Source organism: Terrapene carolina, unplaced genomic scaffold, assembly GCF_002925995.2.
Source record: "Terrapene carolina triunguis isolate 2854851 unplaced genomic scaffold, T_m_triunguis-2.0 Scaffold33715, whole genome shotgun sequence".
Taxonomy (NCBI): Eukaryota; Metazoa; Chordata; order Testudines; family Emydidae; genus Terrapene; species Terrapene triunguis.
The window spans coordinates 3607737-3622689 of NW_020698066.1; the positions used below are offsets into that span (position 1 = coordinate 3607737).

Here is a 14953-nt window from a genome sequence, read left to right on the forward strand (position 1 = left end):
TGTTGCTGAGCTCAAGACGAAGATTCATAAGACGTTCATTGATTCCTACAGGAAATTCTGTAAGCTGACTGACAAACTTATACCTAATTGCAAAACTGACACCATGAATGCGCCTGTCCTCTGGAGATTTTCCTTGCCAGAAAGAAGTGTAACCACCACCTTCTTCTCTCAGTTGACCTTCATCTGGGCACCTTGTCTCACTCAGGGCAGCGACGTCAATGTTATATCTCGCAAGTTCCCTGCCAACGATAGCAGTTCTTCTTTCCAGCTGTACATTATCTTTTTTATCCATCAGGGTGAGAACATTCCATGTAGCAAAAGTCACTGTCTTTTTATAGCTTTGATCGCAGGCAGAATGATCCCAGTAGACGTGGTAATCCAGCCAGAAGTGTATAAGACAGCCCAGGTTTAGGGCACCTTTTCTAGACTTCTCTCCATGTGGGGTGAGCAGAAGGGATCCTAAAGAGGACTGCTCAGTCACAATAGTAGCTGCCAAATTGCACCTCGTCTCAGTCCAGGTGCCAGATGACCATTTAACTACCACCACCTACGTGCAGATTCATGGCTAGGGACTGCCAGATTCACTAATCCTGTCCCCGTCTCCACTAGTCCGTTGTTGCAGGGCTTGGAAGGTTGGAAAGGTGTTATTCCCCGTGGTAGAAGCCTGCGCGTGATTTATTTTAATGTGGGGAAGCTTTTAACGTGGTGTGCCTATAGCAACCACACGGTCATGACAAGTTGGAGATCTAGGGCCAAGTGATAGGGAAAGTCCGAGACAACTGGAGATCGCCACTTGCTGCAGCTTTCATCCACTTTCACAGCCGTAGAGATCTGAGGACTGATCCACCGTTGAGGACTTGGGGGATTGGACCGTGCTTTGTCTGTAACACCCCCTCATACCTGTTTGCCTTGGGAGACCCTACCAGGAACATGAAGCTCCTGACAACTTAGCTCTGAGGATCATTGGAACACGCAAGCCCCTTCACCACACAAGGTGATGGTCCTGGTCATCAGTATGAGGATTCAACAGGCCAGATTCTGTGGTTATATCATATCCTTCAAATTCTGCCTTTTACCACACCTGCATAGCCCTGCTGTCTTCAGTGGGGTCAGACAAGTGTAATAGAGAGCAGAATATGGAAATTACAGAGTTCTGTTGGTGATGCATGAGCTAGAAAAGAACACAGCTCACTCTCCTATGGTTGTGATGGTGCTACGGTACTAACATGCCAAAAAATAGTAAAGTAACAAATATGACCCTGAAAACACATGGGCAGTAGATCTGTTGAATAAGTAGGAGCCATTTTTACACAGTCACTTTTCTGAGCAGAACTGCACTGTAGGAAGTAGGAAGAGTGCCATCCTTATGCTGTTTGAGGAAAGGAAATCAATTGATTCACCATCATAACGCAATTCATATTAAACATGGCTTTAATATCCTTAGTAATTATGTCCTTCAGTGGGTTTTCTTTAACCTACATGCTAAATATCTGCAGTGAAACAGTTAGGAATATTAGACTGGTTTGTAGGAGTTAGTTGTGGGTCTGAATCTTATCTCAGTTACTTTAGTGAAATCAGAAGTAACTGGTAGGAGTGAAACTAGAATCAGGCATTATGTTTGTACTGAAACTTTTATTAACAGTCAGCACAGGAGATTTAGTATTTCTTTAGGTCTCCCTGTTGCAATCTCAGAAACTATCATCATCTCCAAGATTTATCAGCTAGGGAAAAGGAGGACTAAAGTCTTACCAACAAGAGAGGAGGAAGATGCAAGCATTACTATGGGGTTTTCTACACTTCAAAAGCTACAACAGAACATAGACAGCTGTGCCACCATAGTGCTTCAGTGTAAACACTCCCTACACTAACGGGTGGGGTTTTTCCATTGGCATAGGCAATTCACCTCCCCGACAGGTGGTAGCTGGGTTGACAGAAGAATTCTACCACCTACCTACTGTTGTCTACATCGGGGGTTAGGTCAGTTTAACTATGTCGCTCAGGGGTGTGGATTTTTCATACCCCTGAATGACATAACTGGGTCCACTTAACTTTTTAGTGTAGAACAGGCCTAATAATGCTAAGTCATTTGCAACTGGGAGTTTCTTTATCTTCTTCCTAATATTACAATTTTAATAATAAACTCTGAAGAATCAAAGGATGTTATGTAAAAGATACTTTTCAGTTGAAATCCAAGGCTTTTTTGGTTTTTATTCGAAAGTTTTACATGGATACTTGCAATGGGAGGAGTCAATGCCGAACACAATTGTATCAGTTTAAGTAGGCTGTTTCTAAAAAGCAGTAAATGAACCGTATTTAAATAAAAATAAAGCACAGTACAATTTCATTGAACAACATACCAGTCACAGGAACAGCAACCAATTCATTCAATTGTATACTAATTAGCATGGGTTGGAAAAGGGATTTTTCCCTTCCATGAAAAATGTCAAGCTTTCAGAAAAAACAGTTCCATCCAAAATTGGGAAGAAAAACCAAAATGTCTATTTTACTGAACGAAATTTAAATTTTTGTTTTTGTTTTGGGTCAACTGAAACACTTTGTTTTGATAAATTTGAAATGTTTCTTTTCAATTCCAAGCATTTTCATATAAATAAAAGTAAATTTAAAACAGACTCATTCCAAAACAAAACAAAAATCAAACATTTTCTTTCTGAAAATGTCAAAACATCCCATTTTTTGTCATTTTTGACATTTCTTTTTTCCAATTTTTTTCTGAAACAAAACTTTTCCAAAATAAGTACAACTTCACAACAAAAAAATTCAGTTTCCTCCAAATAACGTGTTCTGACAGAAAACTGTTTCAATGAAAAATTTTTGAAATTGTATGGTGGGCCATGAATGCTCATGAAATTCAGGGTTGGGGTGTGAGAGGGGGTCAGGGCTCCAGCTAGGGGTGTGGGCTCTGGGGTGGGACCAGAAATGAGGAGTTCAGGGTGCAGGTGGGGGCTCCGGGCTGGGGCAGTGGGTTGGGGTGTGTGGGGAGGGTGGGGGCTCCAGCTGGGGGTGCAGGCTCTGGGGTGGGGTTGGGGATGAGGGCTTGGGGTGCAGGAGGTTGCTCTGTGCTGGGACCAAGGGGTTCAGAGGGTGGGAGGGGGATCAGGGATGGGGCGTGGGAGGGGGTCAGGGTGCAGGCTCCGGGCGGCGCTTACCTCAAGCAGCTCTCAGAAGCAGCGGCATGTCCCCTCTCTGGCTCCTAAGCGGCGGCGTGGCCAGGCAGCTCTGCATGCTGCCCCATCCACAGGTGCTGCCCCTGCATGTCCCATTGGCCGCAGTTCCTGGTCAATGGGAGCTGTGGGGGCGGCACTTGGGGCGGGGGCAACGTGCAGAGCCCTCTGGCTGTCCCTATGCATAGGAGCAGTGACATGCCGCTGCTTCTGGGAGCCGTGCAGAGCCACAGCACACATGGAGCAGGGAAAGCCCCGGACTCCGCTCCCCAGCGGGACCTCGAGGGCTGGATTAAAATGTCTGAAGGGCTGGTTGTGGCCACCCTGATCTAGTCTGACTTCCTGTGCATTGCAGGCCACAGAACCTTACCCTCCCAACTCTTGTGATAGACCCCTAACCTCTGGCTGAGTTACTGAAGTCCTTTTCACTGAGATCCATGCCTCTCTCCTTGCTGGTGCAAGAGCCAAGGACAATTATATTCCCTGCACTCAAGGGCATTCATTCATGGACGTTAGGGTGAGAAGAGACCCTATGATAATCTAGTCTGACCTTCTGCATAGCCTAGACCATAGAATTTCACCAAGCCCATAACTTCTGGTTGAGCTAGAGCAGATATTTTAGAAAGCTATCCAGTCTTGATTTAATGACTTCAAGCAATGGAGGATTCACCATGTTACTAAGTACATTGTTCCAAAGTACATTGTTCATTGTTATACACTTGCACTTCCAGTTTGAATTTGTCTTGCTTCAGCTTCCAGTCACTTAATTTTTCTCTGTCTTTGTCTGGTACATTAAAGAACCCTCTGTAATCAGATATCTTTTCCCTGTGTAGGTACTTATAGGCCACGATCAAGTCACCTTTTAACCTTCTCTTTGTTAATCTAAACAGATTTAGCGTCTTTAGTCTCTCTTGCTGTAGGTTTTCCTGACTGCTAATCATTGTTAAATGCAGGGTCTGCACCCCCTCCAGGTACCCTAGGGGCACGCATCACCTCAAAGGAGACAAAAGGAGGCAAGGCCTACACCAGTTCTATCAAGGAGGGATTGTGCCATTCTACTTCCCTAGAGTTTCAGTATAACCAAAATAGTGTAGATACTTGTACAGCTCCCATCACTACACCATCTGAGATTCTCACAGTCTTTAATGTGTTTATCTTCACAACACCCTTGTAAATAATATTATCCCCATTTTGAAGATGGGGAACCGAGGCACAAAGAGACTAAATGACTTGCCCAAGGTCACACAGGGAGTCTGTGGCTGAGCAGGGAATTGATCGCAGGTTTCCCAAGATTAGCACCCCACCCACAAGACCATCCTTCCACTCCATGATCATTATAAACAGAATTTCACTATATCCAAGATCACTATAAAAGGAATTTCACCATATCCAAGTTCTCCAATAATACTGAGCACCTACAGAGCACTTTTCATTTTCATGGCACTTAGAAATGACAAGTTCATCTACAGTAGGAATAGTTTCTACTGTATATAATCTCTTTAATGAGCACAAATGCTGCAGTCTCATTGTTCTGGTATTCATGTACTTACCGCCACACCTGTCTTAAAAAGGAGATAATGTACAGTCTGTGTAACATCTGCTGCGTGCATTAGATTGTGATAAGGATTTTTATGTTTGCTGTATCCAACTTCCAGTGCTTCCACAAAGGAGACAAGAGCAGAAATGGGAATCTAAAAAAGGAAACGAAGTTAAATGCACGGAGGACAGAATTGTCTTCAATTATTAGCATTTTTATGAGTAACTTTCATTTAGTGCCCCAAAATGTGGTCTATACATAAATAAATCGCCTAAAACACCTTAGCAGGCACTGCGGAAACTGACAGCAAATCAAGAAGTTTACCCATTCCTAATCACATCAGAGATGAATCACACATTTAGCATCCCACCCACAAGACCATCCTTCCACTCCATGATCATTATAAACAGAATTTCACTATATCCAAGATCACTATAGGTGAGGGCAGAATTTAGCAATTTCCTGGGGAGGAGAATGTCACTAGTCCAAGCACACATTTAAGGGAATGGCAACATCTGCTCTCCAATGCTAGTGCCACATGCTCAGAACTACAATTTCTGAAGTTCTTGTGTGGTGGCTATCTGGATCTGTACTTTCAGTGGCACTACCAGCCAGAAGCAAACTGTAAACAACTCTGCCTTGTGTGTGCATGGTGGGAGTGTGTGTGAGGGGAAAAGGGAGGCAGAATCTGACCATCCTGGGAAGATCCTCTTTGGATATGGGGCAGTCCCTGAAGAAGCAGCCCAAAGAGGGGAGACTTGTGGGGCTCTTCTCAGAAGACAACAATAGTGAGTGGGACCCTCTGGGCAAGACAGGTGCCAGGGAAATACGGGTCAGAGAAAGAATTTGGCCAAGGCAAAAGGATGAAAATCTCATGAGAACAGTTATTTTTTCCTTGTGAGGTTTCCACCATTTTTGTTCACGTTCCAGATTTAATTGAGAATACTATCCAAGGTTGGAATATAAAACCCAGCTTTGGCAGCATCTGGATCTGGACACCACTAGGTCACCAATATTTATGCTTGAGTGTTTAATTCCTTTCCCAATCTATGAAACTCAAGACTCTAGAGAACAAGGTCAGTGGCAACATTCAGCATTCCCAGCACACTGGAATGAGGTATCCTCTCAAAAGTGTAAGAGAAAATAAGGGCAGGTGAATTTAGAAATAATACCAGTGGTGCAACTACTTCCATTATTGCAACAGCCTCAAGACCTCAACAGAACTGAAGGCTTGAAATGATTCATGCTCTGGATACAGCTGAAGAAGTAATGTAAAGCTTGAGTGGTGGTAGGACAAGCAAAGATCTGTCAAGGAAGATAAGGGTACAGTATTTGCCTAAATGAAGAGAAAGAGAGCTTGGTAAGTAGGCCCTCAGACGTACAGTATATCTCTATTACTGTCTTGTTGATAGCTCTGGTCAACTGTGCAGAAATGAAACTTGAACAGCACAGATCTGAAAGGCTGAATGCAGCAGACATCGGTAGTTGGCTCTGTGAATGAAATTTATGTGGGGAAAGTGATAAAAGGCTTTCTGTGTTCTAGTTCAAGGACTTGATCACCATGCTTACAAAACAACAAGTATTGGGAAAAGACTAATCATTCATAGAGCTTCTTTTTGAAAAGTACAAATTCTAGTCAGAATAGATGTATCATTGTAACATTATGCCCCATATTCTTCATAGAAATATTGTTATTAAATGAATATGGCATAACTAAGATATGCAAGATGGGCCAGGTGAGGTATCATTGGAAAGGTTATGATCTACTGAATGTGATTATCCAATTTGTACGCATGTATAATTTCTGTATCTGAAGTTAGGAATATTGACCATGTAACAGTTACAACTGTGTGTGTACTTGGGGAACGCACACCAGACAGTATGCAATCAGCCTGGATGGGCCATTAGGAAGGACAGTAGGACTGTGAAGATACTAATCTCCCTCCTTCCTGAGAAGTTTCTTAAGATGCTGCTTTGACACTGCAGGGTCATGTGATCATGTCACCTGGTACAGGATAGCATCTTGAAATGCTGGTACTTTCCCAAGGGAAGGGGCTGGGAGTCAAACTAGGAAACAAAATATTCCCGCCATATGCAAATCTTATTTAAGGCTGGGGAGTGAGTTAATCTAGGCTCTTCTCCATTGCCTCCCTGCCCAAGAAGGAAGACTGCTGAAAACACCTGAAGAAACAAGGGAACTGAGCTGGGGGAGGCAGGGGCTGAGCCCAGGCAAGAAAGGTCAGCCTGTAAAAGGAATGCCTGGAGATTTAAGCTGCATGTGGTGCAGTTTACCTTCAAGAAACTCTGCAACCTGCTTGAAACAACTTTTAGGATGAGAAATTATTTGTAGCAAGTATTCCTTAGTGTATTAAGCTTAGTTTATGTGTTTTGTTTTATTTGCTCAGTAATCTGCTTTGATCTGTTTGCTATCCCTTATAATCACTTAATTTACCTTTTGTAATTAATAAACTTTTTTTTTGTTTATTCCAAAACCCAGTTTGTGCAATTCATAACTGGAGGGGGACAACAAAAAGCTGTGCATATCTTCCTCCACATTGAGGGAGGGAGCGAATTTCATGAGCTTACGCTGTATAGCTCTCTATACAGTACAAGACAATAAAATTTTGGGTTTACACTCCAGAGGGTCTGTGCACCAGAGTGCTGGGCAATTCCCTGAGCTGAGTCCTTCCACAGAGAGCTGATTGCAGACTCTGTGTGATTCTACAGCTGGGTGTGTCCCTACCTGTGTGTGTGCCAGAAGGGGGCCTAAGAGCCTGTCACAGCAGCACAGAGTAAGGGGAACCCAGGCTGGTGGGACAGGTGGGCTCAGTGGGACCCCACTACATCAGGTGGCACCCAGAAGGGGGATCCAACCCGTCACAATCATGAACATGGCATGCTTGATAGGAAGCAAGAGAAATAGCAATATTTAATTTTGAGGGGAGACAAGAAAGAGTTTACTATTTAGATTGTAGCAGTATCCATACTGAAGATGACACAGTCCCAGTTACGAAGAGTGGCCAAGATTAAATGTATCCTGAGATTTTAAACCCCCTGTATCCCCCATTGAAAAATCTTTTAAAATGCATTCATTGCATCGGTAATTCGATAACTCTAAACATGAACCTGTAGCAGGTACAAGTTGTTCAATCAACTATCAGTAGTGCATCAACAATGCTTGTTCATACAGTGACTAAATCTGAAGATTTTACAGCACACAGGAGTACAGTTGGGTATTCCCAATGTTCCAGGTACAGTTTAGCCAGAATCTCCCTTAAAAATTACAGTTATTTGATGATGGACTCATCTAAGCTGTAATTTCTATCATGATGAGGGACTCAAGTACAACATGTCAATCTCTTGAAATGGTGAAAACACAGCTCATTCTTGAAGAGGAAATGTGACTAAATTATATTCCAGGACTAAAAGAACAGGAGTACTTGTGGCACCTTAGAGACTAACAAATTTATTTGAGCATAAGCTTTCGTGGGCTACATGCATCCAATGAAATGGGCTGTAGCCCACAAAAGCTTATGCTCAAATAAATTTGTTAGTCTAAGGAGCCACAAGTACTCTAGTTGTTTTTGCAGATACAGACTAACACAGCTGCTACTCTGAAACCTGTCATTATTCCAGGACTGTGATGCAGTCCCGCAAAAGTCCCAAAAAGTTTCTTGTTGACTTTGAAGGGAACATATTTGGACCCCAGTCCAATTAAATGCATGGTTTAGCAGACATTTGTAGTGCACAGGAAAGTATTTTAATCATATTGGGGGAACTACTGCTCCAACATAGTAAAAGTTACAAAAAAAGTATGGGTGGAACATAGGTTGAATAAAGTTTGAGTTTATTTCCTTCCATGATCTTCTGGGGAGTTGGGAAGAAAAGTCTCATCTCAGATTTACTAACCTTGAAACGGCTGATCAGATCGTAGCGTGTGAGAAGTTCGTAGAAAATGAATTTCAGCGCATGATCCCCGCTAGCATCATTCAGTGCAAATACATCAAAGGACCACTTGTCTACATTCTGCAAGGTGTGGAAAAAAGGTGTTAATACAGCCATTTCTTTTATAATTACAATGCAATTTCTGCCGCTTTAAATCTTTAACAATCAGGAAAGCATAATTTTGAGGAATATGAAAAAAAAATCATCACTGCTTCTGGATTACTCTAATTTCCTTTCATCAGAGCATGTTCTATTTCAGCGGTTCTCAAACTGCCGGTTGGGACCCCAAAGTGGGTCCCGACCCCATTTTAATGGGGTTACCAGAGCTGGCATTAGACTTGCTGCAGTCTGGGGCCAAAGCCCGAGCCTCACCGCCCAGGGACAAAGCTGAAGCCTGAGGGCTTCCCCCGTGGTTGGTGAGGCTCAGGTTACAAGCTCCCCACCTGGGGCTGAAGCCCTTCGGCTTCAGCTTTGGGCCCCCTGCCCAGGGCAGTGGGGCTTGGGCAGACTCAGGCTTCATTCCCCCCGCTCCCACGCCGGGGTCGTATAGTAATTTTTGTATAGAACAGGGTTGCAGTGCAATGAAGTTTGAGAACCCCTGTTCTATTTTACCCTGCAATGTGTTACGATCATGGCAGATCTGGCAGGAGTTTAACAAAGAATATACATTCAAAAATGATTTTTTAAATTATGGTCACTCATGATCTCTAACTACGATCAGCAAAGGCTGAATGTCAAAAGATTTGGAATCCTGGTTTGGATAAGCACCCTACCATTACGATGCCTACACAGTCTACAGTTGGCACTGTTGCATATTCAGCATCTGTCTCTGCATTGGTTGCAGTTCTGTGCTTTCTCCTAAGTCTAGGAAAATAGTGTGGATACTGGGCCAACTTAGAATGGTGAATGTTGAGATTTTAAAGGCACCTGTTGTATCAGAACCTCTCAAGTCTGCAGAGTCTCTCTCTGCAGTTCTCACAAGAAGAGGCTCCCCGAAGCATGAAATATATTTCATGCTTCAGTCTGACCTAGAAACACAGAAAGAGTAGTTTCTCTTGTGGCAAAATAACGGAGGAAATATCTGATGCCTGAGGTCCAATTTCCACTGGCTGTTACTCAGTTTTTACTAATTCACTTGGCAAACACCCCCTGAAGGAGCTTGCCAGAGAGTCTGAGTGAAAACTGAGATTGTCTTAACTGGCAAACACCAAGCACATAGGATCAGTTCTGGTCCCCACCTCTGAGAATGTAAAGGCACCCCTGGCAGAGGAATCATTACATTTCCACTGGGCAAGAGATGGAAAGGATGTAGAAGTGACCTTAGAATGACCATGTCTGTAAAACTAAAAAGTGAATGAAAGATTATAAAAGGTCACAATAACCTATAACAACAAATGTTGATGGGAAAAGGTGCAAAAGGAAGGCAGAAAGACTGAATTCATCCAAACAAAAAAGGCCTATTGGAATAATTCATGGATTGTGTTAAAATCATGCTTAATAAAAAAAAAAAAAAAAAAAAAAAAAGTATGGGACCGAAAATCAATGGACCAAAATTGGTGTGTCAGAAATTAGGCTTAACTAGTGAACAAATTAATGAGGGGATAGGCCATTCCTCCCATTCTTCCTTTTTAGGATTCTTAAAAAGGAAAAGACTTTGGGGAAATTAGCAGAAGAACCTGATTGTAAACAACTACTGACAGAGACAGGAGAACAGCGAAGGAGCAAGTTTTACCATGATGGCTGCCACCTCCGCTGTCTCCTGTGACCCTGTGATCTACCATAATACTACTGGGCCTTTGTCATCCTGATTCTGAGAGATGTCCTAACCAGACCAGGCCAGAGAGCGGGAGCCAGATGATATCGCTGCTTCCACCAGCTCAATCCCAACTGGGATGTGAGTCTGACTCTCTCTCTCTCTCTCTCTCTCACACACACACACACACACACACACACACACATACACAGTCCTTTTCCTTACATGCCTTGTTTCTTATCTTTCCTATCTCTCGCCTTTTGTCTTATTTAATAAGGGTCTGGCTTAGCTGACCAAGACTGTATATTTTGCAACACTGCTGTAAGCCTGTGACCAGAGGGGCAGATACAAGCAGTGCCCTAAATGACTCGATGCTGGTACGAGTTTGCCAGGTCTCAGAGTGGCTAATAAGACCATGTACCCTACCTGTATATCTCCAGCAGCGAAGTTGCAACTAAAGTTAATACCAGAGATGGAAGCTGCATTTTCTGTCTTTGCTGTTCTTTTCTCTCCCCTCTTGCGCATATTTGCCTTGTTTTGCCTTCTAGGATACAGGATTAAACTTTAACAACAGTTCCAGTTTCTCTCAACTAACTTCATCTCTCTTCCCCAAAAAGGCTAGTTATTGCCATATTTAATGCCATCTAAAAGACTGTCAAACAGGGAGATATTCCTTCTAAAGACTCTACAGCTAAAAGGAAAGGGAACCAGGGATGTTATTAAAATGAAAACCTCATTTAATACTTTACATTTTAAATGTTTTAATGTTTTTTCCTTTTTTTCCTCTATCTTTAATAAAAGGTAAAATGGATTTTTAATGGTGTGTTTGCCTTAGTACAAAGAAGGCTGCGGTCTCTGTTTACCAAACCGCAAATGTTGGACAGTGACTGTGTCATATTAACACCTTTAACTCTTTGGGGCCATACATTCCATCTAAATGTATGTACAACAGACCAAGCCCACAAAGCACAAAGCTTTAAGCTATATGTAGTCCTGCAACATCTCCCCCATCTTCCTTCCCCATCCTGTTATTTAACACTGACCTATTTATATAGCCAATTTCAAATACAACTGGGGGAACTCTATGCAGCACTGAGGGCTCTATCTGAACAAAAAAGTACATTTATCTTTTCAATAGTTTTATTCATTGAATTAGAAAATAGTATCAAAAGTCAAACACTCAATAAATTTGTTACCTGTATATTTAATTATGTGTATTTAATTATGCTGAATGCCCATCATTTGCTGTTACAGACTAACCTGCTACCACACTGAAACCTGTCATCATTATGCTAGTATAAGTTTAGTGTCAGGGAGCCTACAACTTTTTAAATGGGTGGGTTTTATTCAATTGCAATTTAAAGACATAAAATAAATACAAAAATATAAAAATGTAAGGAATAGTGGGGAAACAATTAGACACCCTCTCCCTCCAGTAATGCTGAAAACCAGATCCAAGTGGTGTTCAGTTCATGCTGGTTTTAATATCACTCCTATGTCACACATGTTATTGAATATCCAAGAGTTAACATGACCCTAATTTTCTTCAACTTTTTTTTACCCTACATATATTTCCTCAGGCGCTCCAGAAAACTACAGAGTAGGAGAAAAATCACAGTAGTGTTAACTGCCAACGTTGGTAAGAGGGGTAGATATCCACATTCAGGTGGGAGATTTCCCCCTACGCTGTCTACTGAATTATAAATTATATAGCAAGGCTGAGGGTGGAGAGGTGGTGGGTACAGTAGGAGTAAGCATTAATCTTAGTTTATAAAACTCAATTCGGCAAGATTCTGAACAAAGCACTGAGCACCATCACCACCTACTGAAGTCAGTGGGAACTGAGAGTACTCAGCACCTTGTAGGATATAGCCCATAGTTACGTTTTGTCCAAGGGTGAGGTGTTTTTGAAATGTCATGTGCCCTCCTCTCCCAAGCAAAATAAGAAAAGGTGCTAGAGAAGGTATAGCTGGGAGAATGATATACAGATCAGCAGTGCAGCCATCTTTGGCCTGAGACCAGCATTCCTGATTGCTGAGAACTTTGTGGTGCTGCCAACATGAGCATATTCATGCCTATCTGAATTACACTCCTTTAACTGTGCATTAAAGATTTACATCTTTAAATTGGACGTTATCCTCCACACTTAATCTCTGTTGCAGGTTGGCTCCCAATTCCCCAAGGCACTTTAATTGAAAAAGAAAGATGATTGCATTTTATTTATGCATGCGTACGGGGATGGCTTTGGCGCCGTGTCCCAGGGACGAGGAAGGGGATCAGCTAGACATAACATTATGCTGAGTGTTGTTAAACAACAGACTCTGGGTGGAATATTCCTTCACTTTTAGCAAGACTAAAATCTCGTTGGAAATTGCATTTGTGTAAGAGACGTAGAGGCAGATCCTCAGCTGGTGTAAACTGTCATCGCTCCATTGACGCCTTGGAGCGATGAGAATTTACACCAGCTGAGCATCTGCCCCTTAAGATCAGCCCTGAAGGAAAAGATGCAAACAAGGCTTATAAGCTTTAAGTACCATGCAGCCATTATCCAACCAGCAGGACAGTTAAATAAGACCAAAGTACTGTGATTACATCTAACCATAATTTGGGCCCGATCCCCAAAACCTCCCACATGCAGAACTCCTCCTGGAGTGAATGGCATTGGATATAGAGTCTTTGAAGGATCAAGTTTGTGCCTCAGAGTGAAAAACCCATGCAGAGCCTGGTGAACGTCTCAGAAAGAGTCAGAGAGCAACAGGGGACATTGGGGTCTCAGTCCTGCCCTCAGAGAGTCATTTTCACATGTGTTGGTAAATCATCTTCTACACAGCAACTGATTTTACAAGCTCTGAGGACACGGTCAAGCTCTTAGAGAGGTGATTTGTGGACTGAGCCTTAAAAGAGAAATCATAAACTGTGCTTTTGGTTTTCAAACACTATCAGTGGGACGAGGCAAGAGAAGCAAATAAAAGGAGGGACGCTCCCCCCTGCAAAAGACTAAGTCCAAACTCTTTGAGCTATTCAAGAAAATGGGTGGGGAGTAGGAGAGATGGGGGGAAACAGTGCAGAAAGCATCCACACAGTCCTTTTAAAAGCTTCACTGGTTTTAGGTGTTTATTCTATTTTATAAGTCACTGACACCAGTCAGGAAGCAAATGAGTTAATAATAATAATGTGTATTTGTATGTATAGACATCCGTAATTTATACAAATATTGGAACTTTTAAAATTAAAATAAGAATCATAATAATAAAAATAATATATGGCTTGATTGTGAATTCAATAAGAGTTTTGCCACAGATTTCAAACGGTAAAGTGATTACGTGCCCCATTTTTACCAGGTCAGTCCTACTTTTTCATATGATGGTCTCTGTATCCCAGGAACTTCTTTGAGAACAACTGAAATGTCCCAGTTTTTAATGTCAGCAATCAAAACATAGGCTTTGGGGGTTTTTATAAGTACAGAATTATAGTTCAAAATGTATCATTACAGCAAAGAGAATTTGCTCTGTGTTTACAAGAAACAAACAGACTAATTGAATGAGGGTTCAGCATGACAAACAGTGTTTGGAGGGAAGAGGAAAGTTGAATGAGTGTAGACCCCTTCAAAGCTGTTTTGTTGCTCTAAGCACTTGTCTACACAAACACATAGTTCCCAGCAGGCTGTGGTGTGAATCTATCCTGCGCTAACTTGTCATGGTGTAACTGTTCATACATACCCTCCTGACGCACATTAACAGTCCACTAATGCACTTTGATCTAGTCCAGTTTCAAAGAGGACTAGATCAAACTGTTAATGCGGATCAGCAGGGTGCACATGAACAGTTAGACCGTGGCAGTCTAGTGCGGATAGATTCACACCCCAGCTTGCCGCAAACTAATTGTTCATGTAGACAAACCCAAAGTGAAGGTTAACCATGTTTGTTTAGTGTTTCAAGATTAAAATAATTCAGAACACTAAGGGTGAAATCCTGGTCCTGTTGAAGTCAGGAGTTTTGGCATTGACTCCCATGGGGGCAGGATTTCACCCAAAGAAGCAAGACAGGACCATAATGCCCTACATTGAGGGAGGATTTCAAAGTGCCTGGGCTTCACTGTTCTCCTGTGATGCAGGGAAATAGCGTTCCTCCATTTTACATATAAAAAGGTTGAAGCACAGAAAGCTTCTGGGCTAGATCCTGCTCCATTTACTTCAAAGGGAGTTATCCTATTAACTTCAACTGGAGTAGAACATATCTCATGTCTATGGTAGAGCTGGAAAACAAATTCAGGTCTTCTGACTCGTACTCCAATGCCTTAAACACAAGATCGCTGTTCAGCCCTTACCTTGTTGAGCCTATAGTAAGATGTGAAACACCGTGCCTGTTTCATTGTGAAGGGCTGGGTATCCTATCTACAGACAGGCTAAACTATAGTACTGAAGTGACAGAATCTCTTCAAAGCATATTTCAGTTCAACACACAGAAAGACAAAGGTTTGTGCTGATTCACTCATCACTAAGGCCTGGTCCACACTAACCCCCCACTTCGAACTAAG

The 14953-nt window shown here is 42.3% G+C and overlaps 1 protein-coding gene across 2 annotated transcripts in view; it reads right to left on the reverse strand.

The window, feature by feature from the left end:
- LOC112104949 (calcium/calmodulin-dependent 3',5'-cyclic nucleotide phosphodiesterase 1C) overlaps nucleotides 1-14953 on the reverse strand; it is a 429477-nt gene that overhangs the window by 97561 nt on the left and 316963 nt on the right. For both annotated transcript variants that reach the window (XM_024197556.2, XM_024197558.2), the window contains 2 exons: nucleotides 8629-8745; nucleotides 4733-4873 (listed from right to left, as the gene is read on the reverse strand). In XM_024197556.2, the coding sequence (XP_024053324.1) occupies nucleotides 4733-4873; nucleotides 8629-8745 (258 nt within the window). The remainder of the gene's footprint in view (nucleotides 1-4732; nucleotides 4874-8628; nucleotides 8746-14953) is intronic.